The sequence below is a fragment of the Dermacentor variabilis genome, chromosome 7, assembly GCF_050947875.1.
Source record: "Dermacentor variabilis isolate Ectoservices chromosome 7, ASM5094787v1, whole genome shotgun sequence".
NCBI classification, from domain to species: domain Eukaryota; kingdom Metazoa; phylum Arthropoda; class Arachnida; order Ixodida; family Ixodidae; genus Dermacentor; species Dermacentor variabilis.
In genome coordinates, this window is record NC_134574.1 from 153,976,292 (window position 1) to 153,991,417 (window position 15,126).

The following is a 15,126-nucleotide window of genomic DNA, read 5'->3' on the forward strand; positions in this document are numbered from 1 at the left end:
TAAACCTGTCTGAGCAATCATATTTGGCTATTGTAAATAGTTTCTTTCCTTCTACATTATAAACAATACTATACAATACTATACTATACTATACCCTGCCTGTCATTTTACTCCTCCAACCCGACCCACCACTCGCAGACCGCCATTTCAGGTGTTAGCAGAGATGATGTTGTTGTTGTTGTTGTCGTCGTCGTCCTGAGTGGCTGTGGCGCATACCCACGTGGGGGATTGGCCATGAATCGGGTGGTTAAATTACGTGCATAAAAACAAGGGACTTAACATGCTAGGCAGCCACAGAGCGCTCAGCAGTGATTTCGTTTTCTTTCAATCACACCTGATAGCTAAATGGAACAACTACCGTACCTACTCGCGTAATAGCCGCAGTTTTCTTTCTTCTCACTATGGCGACGAGGTGCGGCTCTTATACGGGGATGGGTCATTACGGTCTAATTTCTTTTGTGGCGATGCGTAATACCCTCGATTTCTCCGTTCAAAAAAAAAAAAAATAAAAAGGAGCGAACGCTGTTGTTTTCATAAGGCAAATATTCGTTCACGCAAGCCTTCATCGGCACTGTGTAACGTGCGCTGTAACATCGCAGTAGCATCGCGCAACATTCGTTTTGTTGTTCCAGCTCTCGCCGACAGCTTACTTTGACCGCTTATACGAGGACAGCTGCGACGAGGACTCCCGTCTTGTTTGTTCGAGTGCTTAGCGAACTTAAGTTTTGACAGCATAGCCACAGAAAGCCAGAGAGAAAGAAATTGCACGGCTACAATGTGTGTGCATGTGTGTGTGTGTGTTTCCAAAGTTATGTTATGCTTAAGAGGAAGCTTTAGCTCGAGTGCTCCTGTCTAAATACATGTAAAAGGAGAATTCGTTTTTCTCGGCAACCACTGCACCAAATTTGACGAGGTTTGTTGCATTTAAAAGACAAAATTAAAATCTAGTGACTGTTGGTTTCGAATTTTTGAGTTAGGTCGTCAATTTTTTTATTAAAAATTGGCAAAAATCGTAAATTTTCAAAAAACGTAACTATCAAGTTTACAACTCTGTAACTCAACCACTAAAAATGATAATACAATTCTGTGGATTGTATCTAATAGTACATCTAAAGCGGACAAAATTGATATGTTACACATGAATATAAAAAAATTTAATCATAGGGAAATACAACTTTTGCAAAACCGTTGTAACCAACGTAACAAATTCACGTAAGATGTAAAATGACATATTGAATTTGTCCGCTTTGAATGGTCTAATGGATGCCGTTTGCAGAACCGCGATATCAGTTCTTGATGCAGAGCTATGAATTTGTAAACTTCGTGCTTCTATTTTTTTCAAACGGTCAAATATTTGAAAATCGTTTTAAGAAAATTTAAGTCCTAAATCGAAATTCCGCTTCCAACAGTCACTAGAATTTAACTTTCTCTTTCAAATGCGACAAATTTCATCAAAATCGGTCCAGGGGTTATCTCATAAAAACGTTTTTGCGTTTTACATGTATTTGAATAGGCCGCGTCGGAGTTGGGCCCGAGCTAAAGCTTCCTCTTAAGTTGATGGTATGGTATGATGAAGTTTATTTAATGTCCTGAAGATCAACCCTGTTCTTTATGATATTTTGTTTTCCTTTTTGTCCTTCATTGGGTACACTTTTCATTGACGCAAGTGCGGCCAATCCCCCTCGTAGGTATGAGCCACGTGTTGAGGCCACAGCAACAGCCTCGAGCGAAGTCAATGCACTTGAAAAGCGCCCCGCCACTATTCCTTAGCCGAGAAAGTGCTTTTAGAGGCGCATCTTCACATCATTAGAGCACAGTCGAGGACGGCACTTAGAGCATTAGAGCGAGGGCACAGGCGAGGACGGCAGAAAATTAGGAGGAGTGACGAAATTAGGAAACTTGCAGGCGCAAGTTGGAATCAGCTAGCGCAAGACAGGGGTAATTGAAGACCGCTGGGGGAGGCCTTCGTCCTGCATGTGGGAGTAAAGATATGACGATGACGAATAGACGCGGAGCGTCGCCGGAGCGCGCAGTCCGTTGCATCACGAACCACGGATCCTTTCGCCATGTTTCGGGCATTGCAAAAGGACAGAAGCGCGGCGCTTAGATCAGGCGGTAACGATCGCGTCTGAAAAGAATTAAACCGATTCTCACGCCGCGAAAAACACCAGGAAATTCAAACAAGAACCGGCGTGCCCAGCTCGCAAGAGCTACTCTCCCAGCCAGCGTATGTACAGGGGTCGCCACAGGCGTGCCGCTTCCGCGTCGACGATTACCACGGTACCGCGCTTTCGTGGCATCATTTTCATTGTACCACTTGTCGTGGCATTTCTCTCAGAGGGCGTCGATTGACTGCACCAAAACAACAGGACATTTCGAAAGAAAACTGTAGGCGGGCGCAGGTTTTGTCTGCCCGACGCGTAACTGTCGAGTACATAGACGGTGAAGCTTCCAGAGAACTCCCTTCCATACAATAAGGAATCGCTCAGGATGTTACGTCGTACGATACAGCACCAGATCGCTTTCAGCGATGACGCTGCCCTGAAGTGGTCCCCTTCTACCGATAGAGTTTCCTGTGACTGCTTGGAAATTCAGAGAGATAAGGCGTAATAAATAGCGTCCCGACAACGTTCGAAGTCACGACCACGAAGATCGATCAAATCCACGCGACTAACCGTCATTCCCATGGAAGCTGAACGATCGGAGCGCCTTAGTTCCTTCTCCCCTTTAGAAGAACCCCACCTATATATACTGTGGCGAGGAAAGCATATGGTCGCCTTGAAGAAGACAATACCACTTGTCGAAACATTGGCTCCTGCTTTCACCTGGTTCTCGTTTTGCTCATCGTTTTGAATTTCCCATCTCCCGCCTTCCCCGCGCTTTCTCTAGTTCCCTATAGTAATTCTTGTGGAAACCCTATTTCTTCTACAATGGCCTCCGAGATCGCATCAATCCGTGCGCTATCTCGGAGGCCGTGGTTCTAGCAATCGCTGCGCTCTAACGCATTCGTATATGGGGGAGCCGCGAGCACCGCACAGCGAAGGCAGGCTCGTTTCACGACGGTTCGATCACAGCCAACGCCTGACTTCCAGGCCAGCGCGTCGCCTGACATTACGTCACGTAAGAAGGCCACCCGCTCGAATTGCAAAGCTCTCGGCCGAACAAGAGATGAGTGTAGTAGCACCTAGCGTTGCAGGCGTCCAACTTTGAATGTATAGCCTCTCGGACTTCCAACACGTACGTACGGGGGCGTGATCGAACACGTACCGTATACGTACATACGTACGCACGTATAGTCGTGGGCAATGTAACAGAGAAGCCGCCGTGGTTGCCCATTCGCCTTTGGCGTTACGCTAAGCACGAGGTCGCGGGTTCGAATCCCGACCGCGACGGCCGCATTCCGATGGGGGCGAAATTCAAAAACGCCCGTGTGTCATGCATTGGGTGCCCGTTAAAGAACACGCCCACCTTCCCAGGTAGTCTAAATTTATCCGGAGTCCCCCCTCCATTACGGCGTCTCATAACCAGATGGTGGCTTTGGCACGTAAAATCCCTGAACTAATTAAATTTAATGTGACAGAGAACAAAGAGATAGTTTTCGAGCAAACTGCTACTCGCGATGTGTGGATGCGAACATCGCATGTTTAATATGTGACCAAGTAGCTTTCTTGTTGAACATTCAGTCACAACAAACACTTATGTGCGGCACATGTTTGTTATAGCCATTACGGCCTCTCGAAATCAATCTGGGTGTTCCCTTTCATATATTGCTTACGTAGGGATAATGCGTAGGGTAGTAAGGGTGTTCGATTTGCGAAATCTTCCGCGTCGAATGGGATGCGGATGTTCGGGAAAAACGACCTCCGAATATCGAATCGAATATTTTCCAAAAGAAGTGAAACAAATTTCCGTTCTCCCTTGTTGGAACGAATATTCGACAGCTTCGAGCAGTGAACATTCTTGAATCGAAGAGCAGATTATTCGATTCGTAGTAGAAATTTCGAATATTCGCAGACAGCTGGAACTGTATACGGCGACGACTGTTCTCCCATTCACATTCTTGCCAATTTTTATACGTACACAAGGTCTGACCCTGGGGGTGTTAACCAGCGCCACCCGTGGCCATGGTGGCAGATGTAGAACAACGCGTCGTTTGTCCTTTGTGTTGTTATTTCGGTATCATGACCCGTTTCGTCCAATGCCAAATGTGGAGCATGCGAGATTTTTTTTTTAAATTATTAATATAGAGTAAAAGTGCGGGGAAGAACGGAGATACGGGGAGGGGGTGGAAATAATAGCGAGCCAATGTCCTGGAAGGTGACGGTTCGCGCATTGCATGCTCATTCTATTCAGGACCACGCATGCAATGTAACCCTTTTTACGTTTAAGAACAGAGTTCCCGAAAGACTTCCGGTTAAGCCGGAAGTTATTGTAGCCTGTAAATATATAGAACTATCCAGCTAGTGCCAGTTTTGATGTACAGTTAGAATCTTTCAACGAGTGAATTTCACCGCTATAGTTACACACTAGAAAACTGGATACATGAGCCCGACGCATGGGGCACGTTCTTTTACGTCCGAACACACCGACGATATGTGCCTGCAGTACATACTATAACGGGCAAAATGCTTCTTTGGCTAACTTGTCTGTCAAAAAAATGCATGACGCGAAGTTTTCTGGGGGCCACGAACCAGCTGCCGTCTCAACGCGGATGAAAGGGTCTGCAGAATGAAGGCGGTTGTTCTTCACGGTCCGAAATACACCCGCTGCGGAAAAGCGGAAGCCCGACTTCGCCGGTTCCCGGAATAGAAGAGGCGATGCCGTTTTGCTCGGCCCTGATGACGCAAGACCAGTGATGGACAGCATCTGCAGCCAACCCCAGGCGGTGAAGCGCTGAGGCCATTCGAGCCGCCATTTACCCAAGCACTTCCCGGGGTTACAGTTACGTATAGGTATATATATACGTCGGGTATCCGACGAATGGGGGAAGTGGGGGGGGGGGTAACAGGAAAGGGGAAGAAATAACTGGCGCCTGGCAGAAACAGGCGGTCAAGAGAGAAAAAAAATCTCAAACTTAGAATGGTGGGTTTAAAAATAGATAGAGAAATATAGAAAACGAGCAATATGGGCTTAACGTCGCGACTCGCGAAACTACACAGCACGGGTCTATATAGACGAGGGACGCCGTAGTCTAGAAAGCTACGGATTAAGTTTGACCACCCCGTTCTGTAACGTGCACCCGAAGAACGGTATATATGCACGGGCGCTTTTCCATTTCGCCTTTCGTGGGAACGCTACTGTCGCGGCAGGGTGTCGAACCGGCGACCTGGCGCTCAGCAGGGAAACGCCATATATCCGCCGAGCCACCTCGGCGAATAAGCAAAATCTTACGCGCATCGACGCTGTTGTAGATGGAACGCTGGATGACAGTTGCCAGGCAGTCGGTCGGGTCGCACAGAGCAACGACGTCCTTTGAGAAATTGGCGGCGTCGCTATTTGATTTTGCTTTCGTATCCACAACGATTTGCCCGACCTTGCATAGTTCCAGACGGGACAAAAGTATACCGACAAGGAACACGGCAAATCAGTTCTGCGGAGCAGTGTGACCCGGAAAAAGTATATGTACGCTGTCACTTTGGCTGTCACTTTGTCACCGCCACTTTGGCATTTTTAAGCCAATCAGAGAGGCCGCAGGAGACCTGTGAGCCAATCAGAGCTGACAAGATGGCCGATTTGAAATGTGGCGGGACTCCGGTGCCCAGAAACGGATCCATACTCGGTCAACGTTTAACGACCCCGGTGGATTCGGGCGAACAAGCGGACATCCTACTGAAGGCGAGCCCAAGCAAGAGGCAGGCCAAAGCGGAATGTTTCGTCGAAAGAATGTGGTGACAATGTTGACTCATTTCGATCATATTGTAGGTTATACGTAGACTTTCCTTTAATGACAGAGAGTAAGTAAAGCATCGAGGGGAAAATGGCCGAAATTTAGTCGTTAAAAGTTGATTGCATTGTCACCTTTCGCTAACCAATCGGGATCAAGTTGAAGTCGTTAACTTTGGCAAGTGGTGAACAGTGATACAAAACAGACAGTCGAATTAACCACTGCCAGCGATGTTGTCTCCAGGGATGATTGTCGTGCTGTACTTAACGCTGTATTCTCTATATCATTTGTTTATACTGAACCTTTTTTTTAAATACTGAACCTTCTTAATACTTTTTAAAATATGGTATGCTCCTGGACGATCGGAAGATCGGGAAGGCGGCTCCCTTGTACGAGACCGATAGTAAACATAACCCTGATAACTATAGGCCCATTTCACTGACTAGTATACCTTGCAAACTCATGGAGCATATCATTTATTGCCACCTGGTAACATTATTGGAACCAAACTCTTTCTTCCCTACGCAACAACACGGGTTTAGAAAAAAATTACTCCTGCGAGACAGAACTGTTGTCTTGCACTAACGACTTATTTACCGCTTTAGATCGTTGTTCCTTCATAGACTGCATTTTCATAGGTTTTGCGAAAGCATTCGATTTGGAATGTCACGAATTACTACTCTTTAAACTAGCCGCGCTTAATTTAGACCCTAACGTACCAAAATGGATGGAGTGCTTCTTGTTTGGGCGCACGCAGTTCGCGACAGTTAACGAGGACAAATTTGCACCTTTTAATTCCTGTGACATCCGGAGTACCACAGGGGTCAGTTCTACGACCCTTTCTCTAGCTTGTTTACACTGATGACCTACCTAACAACACTTGTACGTACATAAAACTGTTCGCGGATGATTGCGTCATTTATCATGAAATGTTGACTGCTAATGACCCCTGAACACTTCAATCGGACCTAAGTAACATAAGTACACGGTGTGGGACTTCGTTAACGAAACTGAATATTAATATGAATGTTAGGCAATGACTGTTACTCACTGTACTTCTCACGACGCACCATGCATTTATTCTCTTAATAACGTTTCCCTAGCTCACGTTTTCACTTACAAATACCTTGGTATTTATGTTTCTCAGAACCTTTCCTGGCAAACTCATGTTGATCACATAAATATAGTAATGCTAGTCGTACTCTTGGTTACATAAAACGTAATATTAGTCCAGCTCCGACCAACTTAAAACTCTTGCTTTATAAAACACCAGTTAGGCCCAAGCTTGAACATACATCTTCCATTTGGGATTCTCACGTCAGTTCACTTGACCTCAGCATAGAAGCCATTCAGAACCGTGCAGCACGTTTTATATTATCTAACTACTCGCGTACAGCAAGTGTCACTTCAAGGAAATTCAATCTTGATTTGCCTAACCCGTCACTCCGTCGCAAAATCTGACGTCTCTGTCTATTTCATAATATCTATCATCAGAATCCCACATTGAGCGACTCTCTTTTGTTACCACCGTCGTTTATTTCTTCCAGAAACGATCATCAGTTCAAGGTTGACGTGCCATGTTGCCGCACTAACCTTCATTTCGGTTCCTTCATTTCCACAACAAGCGGCGACTGGAACCACCTTCCCGCTTCCGTTGTTTCAATTGTCAATGCCAACGAATTCACAAAATCCCTTGTTAACAACTTGTTGTAACACTAATATGCTGCTAAAGTGTGTGTGTGTGTCTGTATATATATATATATATATATATATATATATATATATATATATATATATATATATATATATATATATATATATATATATATTCTTCTCATACCACCTACCCCTCTCTGTAATGCCTGGCCCTGAGAGAACATAAATGAAATGAAATTATAATTTCATTGATTAAGATACCTCAAACACCAACAAGCCCGCAGAACCGCGACAAGCTCTTGGTGATTACGTACGGCAGAGCAATACGCACATCGTGGACGACGAGTACAAACACACGTGTATACAACAAGCGGAACTGGCCGCTCTGCTAAGAAATAAACATCGCTGGAAAAAAAAAAATAAGAAAGCCCGGAGGGATGGGGAGAGGGGGACAGGTTTTTCAGGTTACAGAGCACTTACGCCAGCATTTGGAACTAACGAAGCCCGGGACATTACCTCGCCGTGACGGCAACTCGAGCAGACGTCGCCTTCCGCGAAGTTTCTCCTTGCGTGGTTTTGAATATCATTCCTACTTAGCCCCGACGAAACACTGAAATAAGATACACACTTCTTTTGAAGGCGCAATCGCTAAGAGTTGGAGCGCATCGTTGTTGTCCTTCAAATTTGGCACGTTCGGCGCGAGATTGGCCAAAGTTCGACGCGGAAACAACACGAAAGCAAAAAAGAAGTGAGGCGTGCAGACAGGACACAAGAGTAGAGAAGTGGACAACACGAACGCCGGATTACGACTAAACCACGACATGGTTCTAGCGCGGAGCATACATATCGCAATTAAGGAAGCTAACGAAGCAGGATTGTGCAGATAAGTGGGGGAACATGGAAAAGGGCTCAGTGTACTAGAAATGAAGCTTAGAACGACAGAAAGCTGAGCTAGTTGGTAAGGATTCATTATGCAAAAAAGAAGTGAGGCGTGCAGACAGGACGCAAGAGTAGAGAAGTGGACGGCGTTCGCGAAGAGAAGAGAAGCGGCGTTCGTGTTGTCCACTTCTCTACTCTTGTGTCCTTTCTGCACGCCTCCCTTCTTTTTTGCATAATGAATCCTTACCAACTTGCTCAGCTTTCTGTCGTTCCCAACACGACAGGACGAACTTTCCCGATAACTTGATGATAAAATACCAATATGAAATATTAAACCGTACATTTATTTTTCTACATTCATCTTCATTAAAGAAAATGGAAAGGAAACCGAACAATTACCTTTAGGGAGCGGCGCCTTGGGGAAGAGGGTAGAAAGGGGAATAAGGACGCCCTCACAACGAGGGACGTCCCCTCGTATTCGGAGTGCCTCCGCCCCGGCGGAATCGTACATACTTCCCCAGCATCCAAGTTGCCGGACTGCTTCACGAAGCGCGCTAATGGAACGTCCTACTGCCGTAGCCTTTACCGAACAGTCAAGGGTATACCAGCCCGTCATCTGAATGAGCATCCCCTCAACCTTATAAACCCAACTCCCCAACTAGAGATGACTGCTGTCAAGACTGGACGCCCCTACCTATGATTTTCAATAAATACATGTCTCTCTTCCTTTGAAACGGGTGCCTATGTGTTGCAGTCAATACTCCTCACGGATACCTAGTGCGCTTTGATACAATCGCGCACAAGCTGGGCATGTGCTTCCTAAGAGGAACGTGCAGCCGTCGTCAGTAAATTATACTAGAGCACAATCTTCATTGCTATCTTTAAAACCTAGGGTTTCATGAAGGCTGTCCACATTTCTCTCTGGTTCTGAATGCATGTTGTCATGTCAGGAACAAGTAATCCTTTGGAGCCCACCTCCTTTTATAACTTTGCTTTCAATGGTGGCTTTTCCTAGCCTCAAAAGACTAGATCGTCAGAGCATCACTTGTGTCCAACGTTGGCAGGAGAGCTGACGCCACCACGCATCCCACAGAAGCCGGCTTTCTATTCAAGTTCGCGGTAACAGTAGGTCTTGGGCCTCAACAGTGTGTCTATAGATCTGTCGCAGTTAGGAGCCCTTGCATGGGGCACCAAATCCAGATCTCAGTGGTTCAGATTCAATTTGAGATTTGAGCCATAGCGTTTCAAACATGATAACTTATTGATGCATCACCGTGGAATCACATAACCGTTCCCATTATGCACAAATCAGTTGACCTCATCACACTTTCTGTTGGCAGATAGCTGAGGACATAAGAGTTAAAGAGTAGCTGTACAGACAAGTGCGGCAAAACAGTATCTTTGAGTTGCTGGCAAGAGCCATTCTGGGATTGTGCCAGAGCAATTGAACATCACAGAAATAATTACAGTGATGTCATCTTACTTGAGACACCCTATAAAACACAAACTACTGCTCTACCCCTCACACTGTGACAGCTCGAACTACACTTTGTTTTTAGATTCATCTAGCTAAAGCATCCCTCTCAATGCCAATACATTAGATCAGCAGAGTGAATTAAATGGCACATGACAGGTACAATAACAAATGGAAATGTTGGACCAAGAAGCCAAAAAATTTAGCACAGTGAGCGTATAGGGGGTTCCAGCAAGTGCGGACGTGAGCACAAGTAAAAGGAACGGACAGGGCAACGCTGGACTTACAACTGAAGTTTAGTGCGAATACATTCCACAAACCTCCGCCATGCATGCGTAGAAAACCAAGAACAATAACAAGGTTTGTAGTCAAAGATCAACACAAAAAAAAGAACACACACACACAAAAAAAAATCTAGCCCCTTATATTCACAATAAACTTTAGTTGTAAGTCCAGCATTGTCTTGTCCGTTCCTTTTTTTTGTGCTCGCTTCCATACTTGCTAGAACCCCCATACATTCACCGTGAACCAACTGGACCAGCAAACCACACTACTGAACTTTTAGCGCAGATCTGCCATGTACGTGTGACCTAATAACACATTGCTGTGCAACGATTAACTTGCTCATTAGCTTTGATTAACTTTCTCAGTACAGACAAGACGCTACTTCTGGCTGGTATTATACATGCAAGCAGTACATTGTGATCATATATGAATTTCAAGATAATAGAGAACTCCATATCATTGATCCAATACTTCTCATGTTCTATTACTTTGATCTCCAGTACTCAATACAGAGAGGTGTTGGTATAAGGATCTCGGCCTGTTTATTTTAGTTAAGGTGTTATAATATAAAGCAAGTAACTTTCAACCTGCTCCTTTACCCAGTAATCCTAAGAGAATGAAATCTTGTACACTGCTTTTTCACTGAGTGATATTGTACGATCTTCAACCTGCCAGTGAGATACTGCTCTAACGCATCATGTAGAGAAAGACAAAACACGAAAGACTTCAACGATCCACTCATTTACTCAAACAATAACTTTGCACATATGGTTACATACATTAAGAATGTGTGAAACGAAGATAATATGAAGACCTGTTGGCCACTGTACTGATTGCATACCTTCCCTAATTTTCCTTTCGAACAAAACTGCCCCTTTGCCAGTCAACTTTCCATTACAGCTCCCTAGCCTCCTTTCCCTTGTGCATGGTCAAACATGGGCTCCACTTACAGACTGCTTTCTGCACAGTTCACAATTACAGTAGCCAAACCAAAAAGTAAATCTGCTTCATTTGCTACTGGGTTGAGTTGTCTGTGTTCTCGATCACAGATACCACACATGTACATAAAAAATTCCACAGCTCACCAGTGACCTGACAGCACCATTTCCATCATGTTCATGTGAAAATGAGAAAGGCAGTGATGACAGCTGTGAAATTTACCAAAATTTCATTTCTACAATTAAATTACAACCGCCACATAAGTGCGCTTAATCACTTGTAACTTGCTCCCAGCCTTTGGATTAGTTTCTCTCCACCTCTCAGTTTCCCACCGTGAGAGTGATGGAGGAAATAGAGAAGTTTTGCTTAACCTTTCATTTCAAGTTACTCTGTTTATAAAAGACAAGCTGTTGCTGCTAGCATTAAAACTACTGTAATGAAAATTTGGAATGACAAAAATTTCAGAGGAACAAAATGTTGGAAACCTTTCACTTTCACAAAGTACCAAGCGTACAGTTTTCGTTCTATGTTTGACTTCTAGTCCCTGCTAAGGCTCACAACAGCATGAATTACTGGCTTGCCCCAACTGCCCCACTTTCACATATAAGTTGCTTATATCCAGCGGAAAAGGGGGAAATAAGAGGCCTTTAAAGGTAACGCACATGCAAAAGGTGCCAAGAAAAGCTAATAAAAAATGTATCTCATATAGGTTCCAACAAATAAATGTTTGTTCTATTCAAAACAGTGATTTAGAAGTTACATTGAAGATGTAGATGTATAATAATACACATTCAAAAGGAGTAATCAATAACAAATCTTTGCTCATGCCAAAGAAAGCTAGTCATAAAAGTATTTCATACAAGTTTTAAAAAAAATCCCTTTGTTTCTTTTGGAGCAGTTACTTAGAAGTTACAAACGAATATGCATAAATGAAAAGCAATGTACAGTGTATTAAAGAGCATCAATGCTATCACCTTTATCTAGGGCTCTCCCCTTTGATACAAGGCTTTAAATTAAGCACTTTGCTTGCTAGAGTCAACAGCTAAAGCACTGTAAGTGTGACGGCATAAAATTACACTGGAGAAATAAAAATAAACAGGACAGCCAACCACACAGGTTTTCTTTCTCATGTACCTTATGATTTTGCACCACCACCTGTAAAATAATGTCGACTCTTCCATTCTCCAAGATTACAGTCTTCATTTAAAGGTCGCCTTTATGGCGGTTGAACGCTGCCTAATACAAAAATATAACAAGCAGCCCTCATGGCCACACTAAATACACTAGAGGACTCATTCATTCTATTACAAGTTGGCAAGTTCTCACTGCCAATGGGCCAAAGGAGAACACACGAAAGATGTAATCACAGTGCCGTAAAGCCAAGCATGAACGACATGGTAGCTCTTTGCACGGTGACAGTTATGCCAGTGAATGTACCTCACAAGGAAACAATGCTTGCAGTGCTGTGTCTTGTCAATGTGTGTGCCACATAGGTAAGACGCAGAAAGGGAAACGCGTTTCAACCAACGGCGCGACATTTCGTTCTCCTGACAAATGCATTGTGAGAAGACGGGTAACTCCGCTTAGCCTTCACATCAGAATGCCTACTTAACGGGCGATTCGCGAAAGTGGGTTCAATAACCTCGCACAGCTGTTTCATAGGGCGCGGGGACTCGTGAAGTGAGAAAGGTCCGCAGCTTGAGTGGCGCGACGAACTGGCACGTTGGGCGACCGTCCAGACGCATAGTTGGCACTTGCGAACTGTGTGTTGATTAAAGTGTCAAGCGCAGAGAAGCAACGGACATTAAAGTACTACACCGTGGAGATTTTTGAACTGAGCGTGTATTTCTGCCCAAGAACGTTCCGGAAAGAAAAAAAAAGATAATTCGACCGTGTCGTACTTCAGGAGAGCACTTATCTGAAACTTGAACACTTCACGCTACACATCGCCGTCGCTCGTAGAAGCCACGTTACAAATAAAATAGGAAATGAATGGATCCCGAATATGGCACCCAAGTGACTAAGCTTTGTTCCACAAAGATATCGTTTATTAAGCGTCACTTAGAAAATCGGGCCCCTCATTAGGGCTCAGGATAACGGCGCCTCACGCAAGAGCTACCCCCACACTCGGCTCAGCCGTCTCACCGAGCTTACGCAACCATTCCAGTGTCTCGGTCTACGCCAGAGAGCAAACTTTTTTGAATTTCTGACAGGCTGATCGCGGGCAGAGGTCGTAAGATGACCGCACCGGGACACCGCGGAGGATATTGCGCAGTCACGAGGATCCAGACGGCACGGAACTGGAGCAACGTAACAGTCTCGAATTGCGAACGTCCTTGGGAACCGAGGCGACGCATCACTGAGGTACAGACAGCACAATTTGCCTGCCGAAGCAGACGGCGAAGCCCTCGCAACGATAAGGCCAGTCCGGGAAAGAAACCACAGTCACTTGAATCCCAGCCGCGGAAGCTGATCACCCGACTCGCGCGCGGGGCTCGCCCTGAGCGCATGACGACAGCCTCGGCCGATCGTCGGCCCCTAGATTTTGTCACACGCGGTGCACAAACGCGCGGCTGAGGCTCTCCGCGCGCGCTCACGGACATCCCGCAGACGCTCCGCAAACAGCTGGTCGGGACAGCCAGTGGTTAGTTATCCAGGAAGTAGCGGCCACCCGACACCAGAGGCAGCGCTGGGACGTCAGAGCGCCGCTGGCGTCGGCGGCAGCCAGCGCAGTCGTGTCCCGAAAAAAGTCTCGCAGTGGAATGCGAGCAACTAGCAGCAGCGATTAGGCCTAGTTAGATGCAGGAGAGCCTTACCGTCGCTCCTTGGGAGCGCTTGCCGCTTTGGCAGCACTCATCCCGCTGGCTGGTCGCTTCAGCAGGGTTCGCCGATCGCCGAGGAAGTCGCACGCAGTCTCAGGACACTGCTGAGGATTGCATGCAGATTCCGGGATGTTCACGATTCGGCAAATCTTGACGGCTGGCGTAGCACACCGGAGGAGAAAAACGGGGAACGGTGTCGGTCAATGCAACCGGCACCGCTGATCACATCTAAGCCAACGCGATCACCACTTGACCACGAAGATATTCGCTGATGGTTTCGCAGACGACACGAAACACGCACAACATCACTCGGGGAACGTACGGTCAGAAAGTAATCCGCGTTTTTCCTCGAGGGAGCGCCACCTGAAGACCGCTCCACCGGATTCCGCGACAGACAGTGACGCCACATGGCGGCAGCCGCAGGAAACACAGGAACCTGAACTGGTTTTTGAAATGCGTATCATGCGCGCGGCGAGCACGTTTCTGGCGTCCGCTCAGTTCCTGCTGCACTGAAGCCGGTTCGTGGCCGATAAAAAGAGGCGTAGAGTGTGCGCTGCCGGCGAGAAAGCAGTGAGACCTTCTGCACGGCGACCATCGCTCAACGACTCTTGGCAGAAAACTTCGTCTCTCTTGCACTGTTCCAGGCGTGAACGCTGCAAAATGGGACCGTTTGCATTACGCGCCTGTCGCGAGAAGAATAAACATAATTTGTGGTATTATTAACGCGGTCGGGTATTGCAGGAAACAACGTAAAGTCAATCGGGGCGTTGTAGGGAGATCTGTTCATTTTTAGTCCTTTAAAAACCTAAATATAAATTGAATGACTTACGTTGTTCCTCCTTCAATAGTCCGCATTGAGAAAGAGCTTAATTATCATCACAGCAAACGCAATGGTAAGTTTCATTAATTTGATATGTTCTAGTGTTAAATCACCTGCGCGTGAGTAATATATGCACACAGGGTGTCCCAGCAAAGACAAACTCTCTCTCTCTCTCTCTCTCTATATATATATATATATATATATATATTTATTTATTTATTTATATAGACAGAGAGAGAGAGAGAGGTACAAAATATACGATTGTTTATTCAGTTTAGTGATCATGTTTATTGACAATTGCTAGACCTACGGTGATCGGCAATCCTCCTCCGGCACCAGAATAATGTTCGTGTACTACACCTGGCCA

The 15,126-nt window shown here is 45.6% G+C and overlaps 1 protein-coding gene across 1 annotated transcript in view; it reads right to left on the reverse strand.

The window, feature by feature from the left end:
- Positions 1 to 14,289, reverse strand: part of LOC142588189 (hypoxia-inducible factor 1-alpha-like) — a 245,344-nt gene extending 231,055 nt beyond the window's left edge. The window contains exon 1 of the mRNA XM_075699711.1: positions 13,934 to 14,289. Coding sequence (XP_075555826.1) covers positions 13,934 to 13,974 — 41 coding nt within the window. The 5' untranslated portion in view covers positions 13,975 to 14,289. The remainder of the gene's footprint in view (positions 1 to 13,933) is intronic.
- Positions 14,290 to 15,126: the final 837 nt, after the last annotated feature.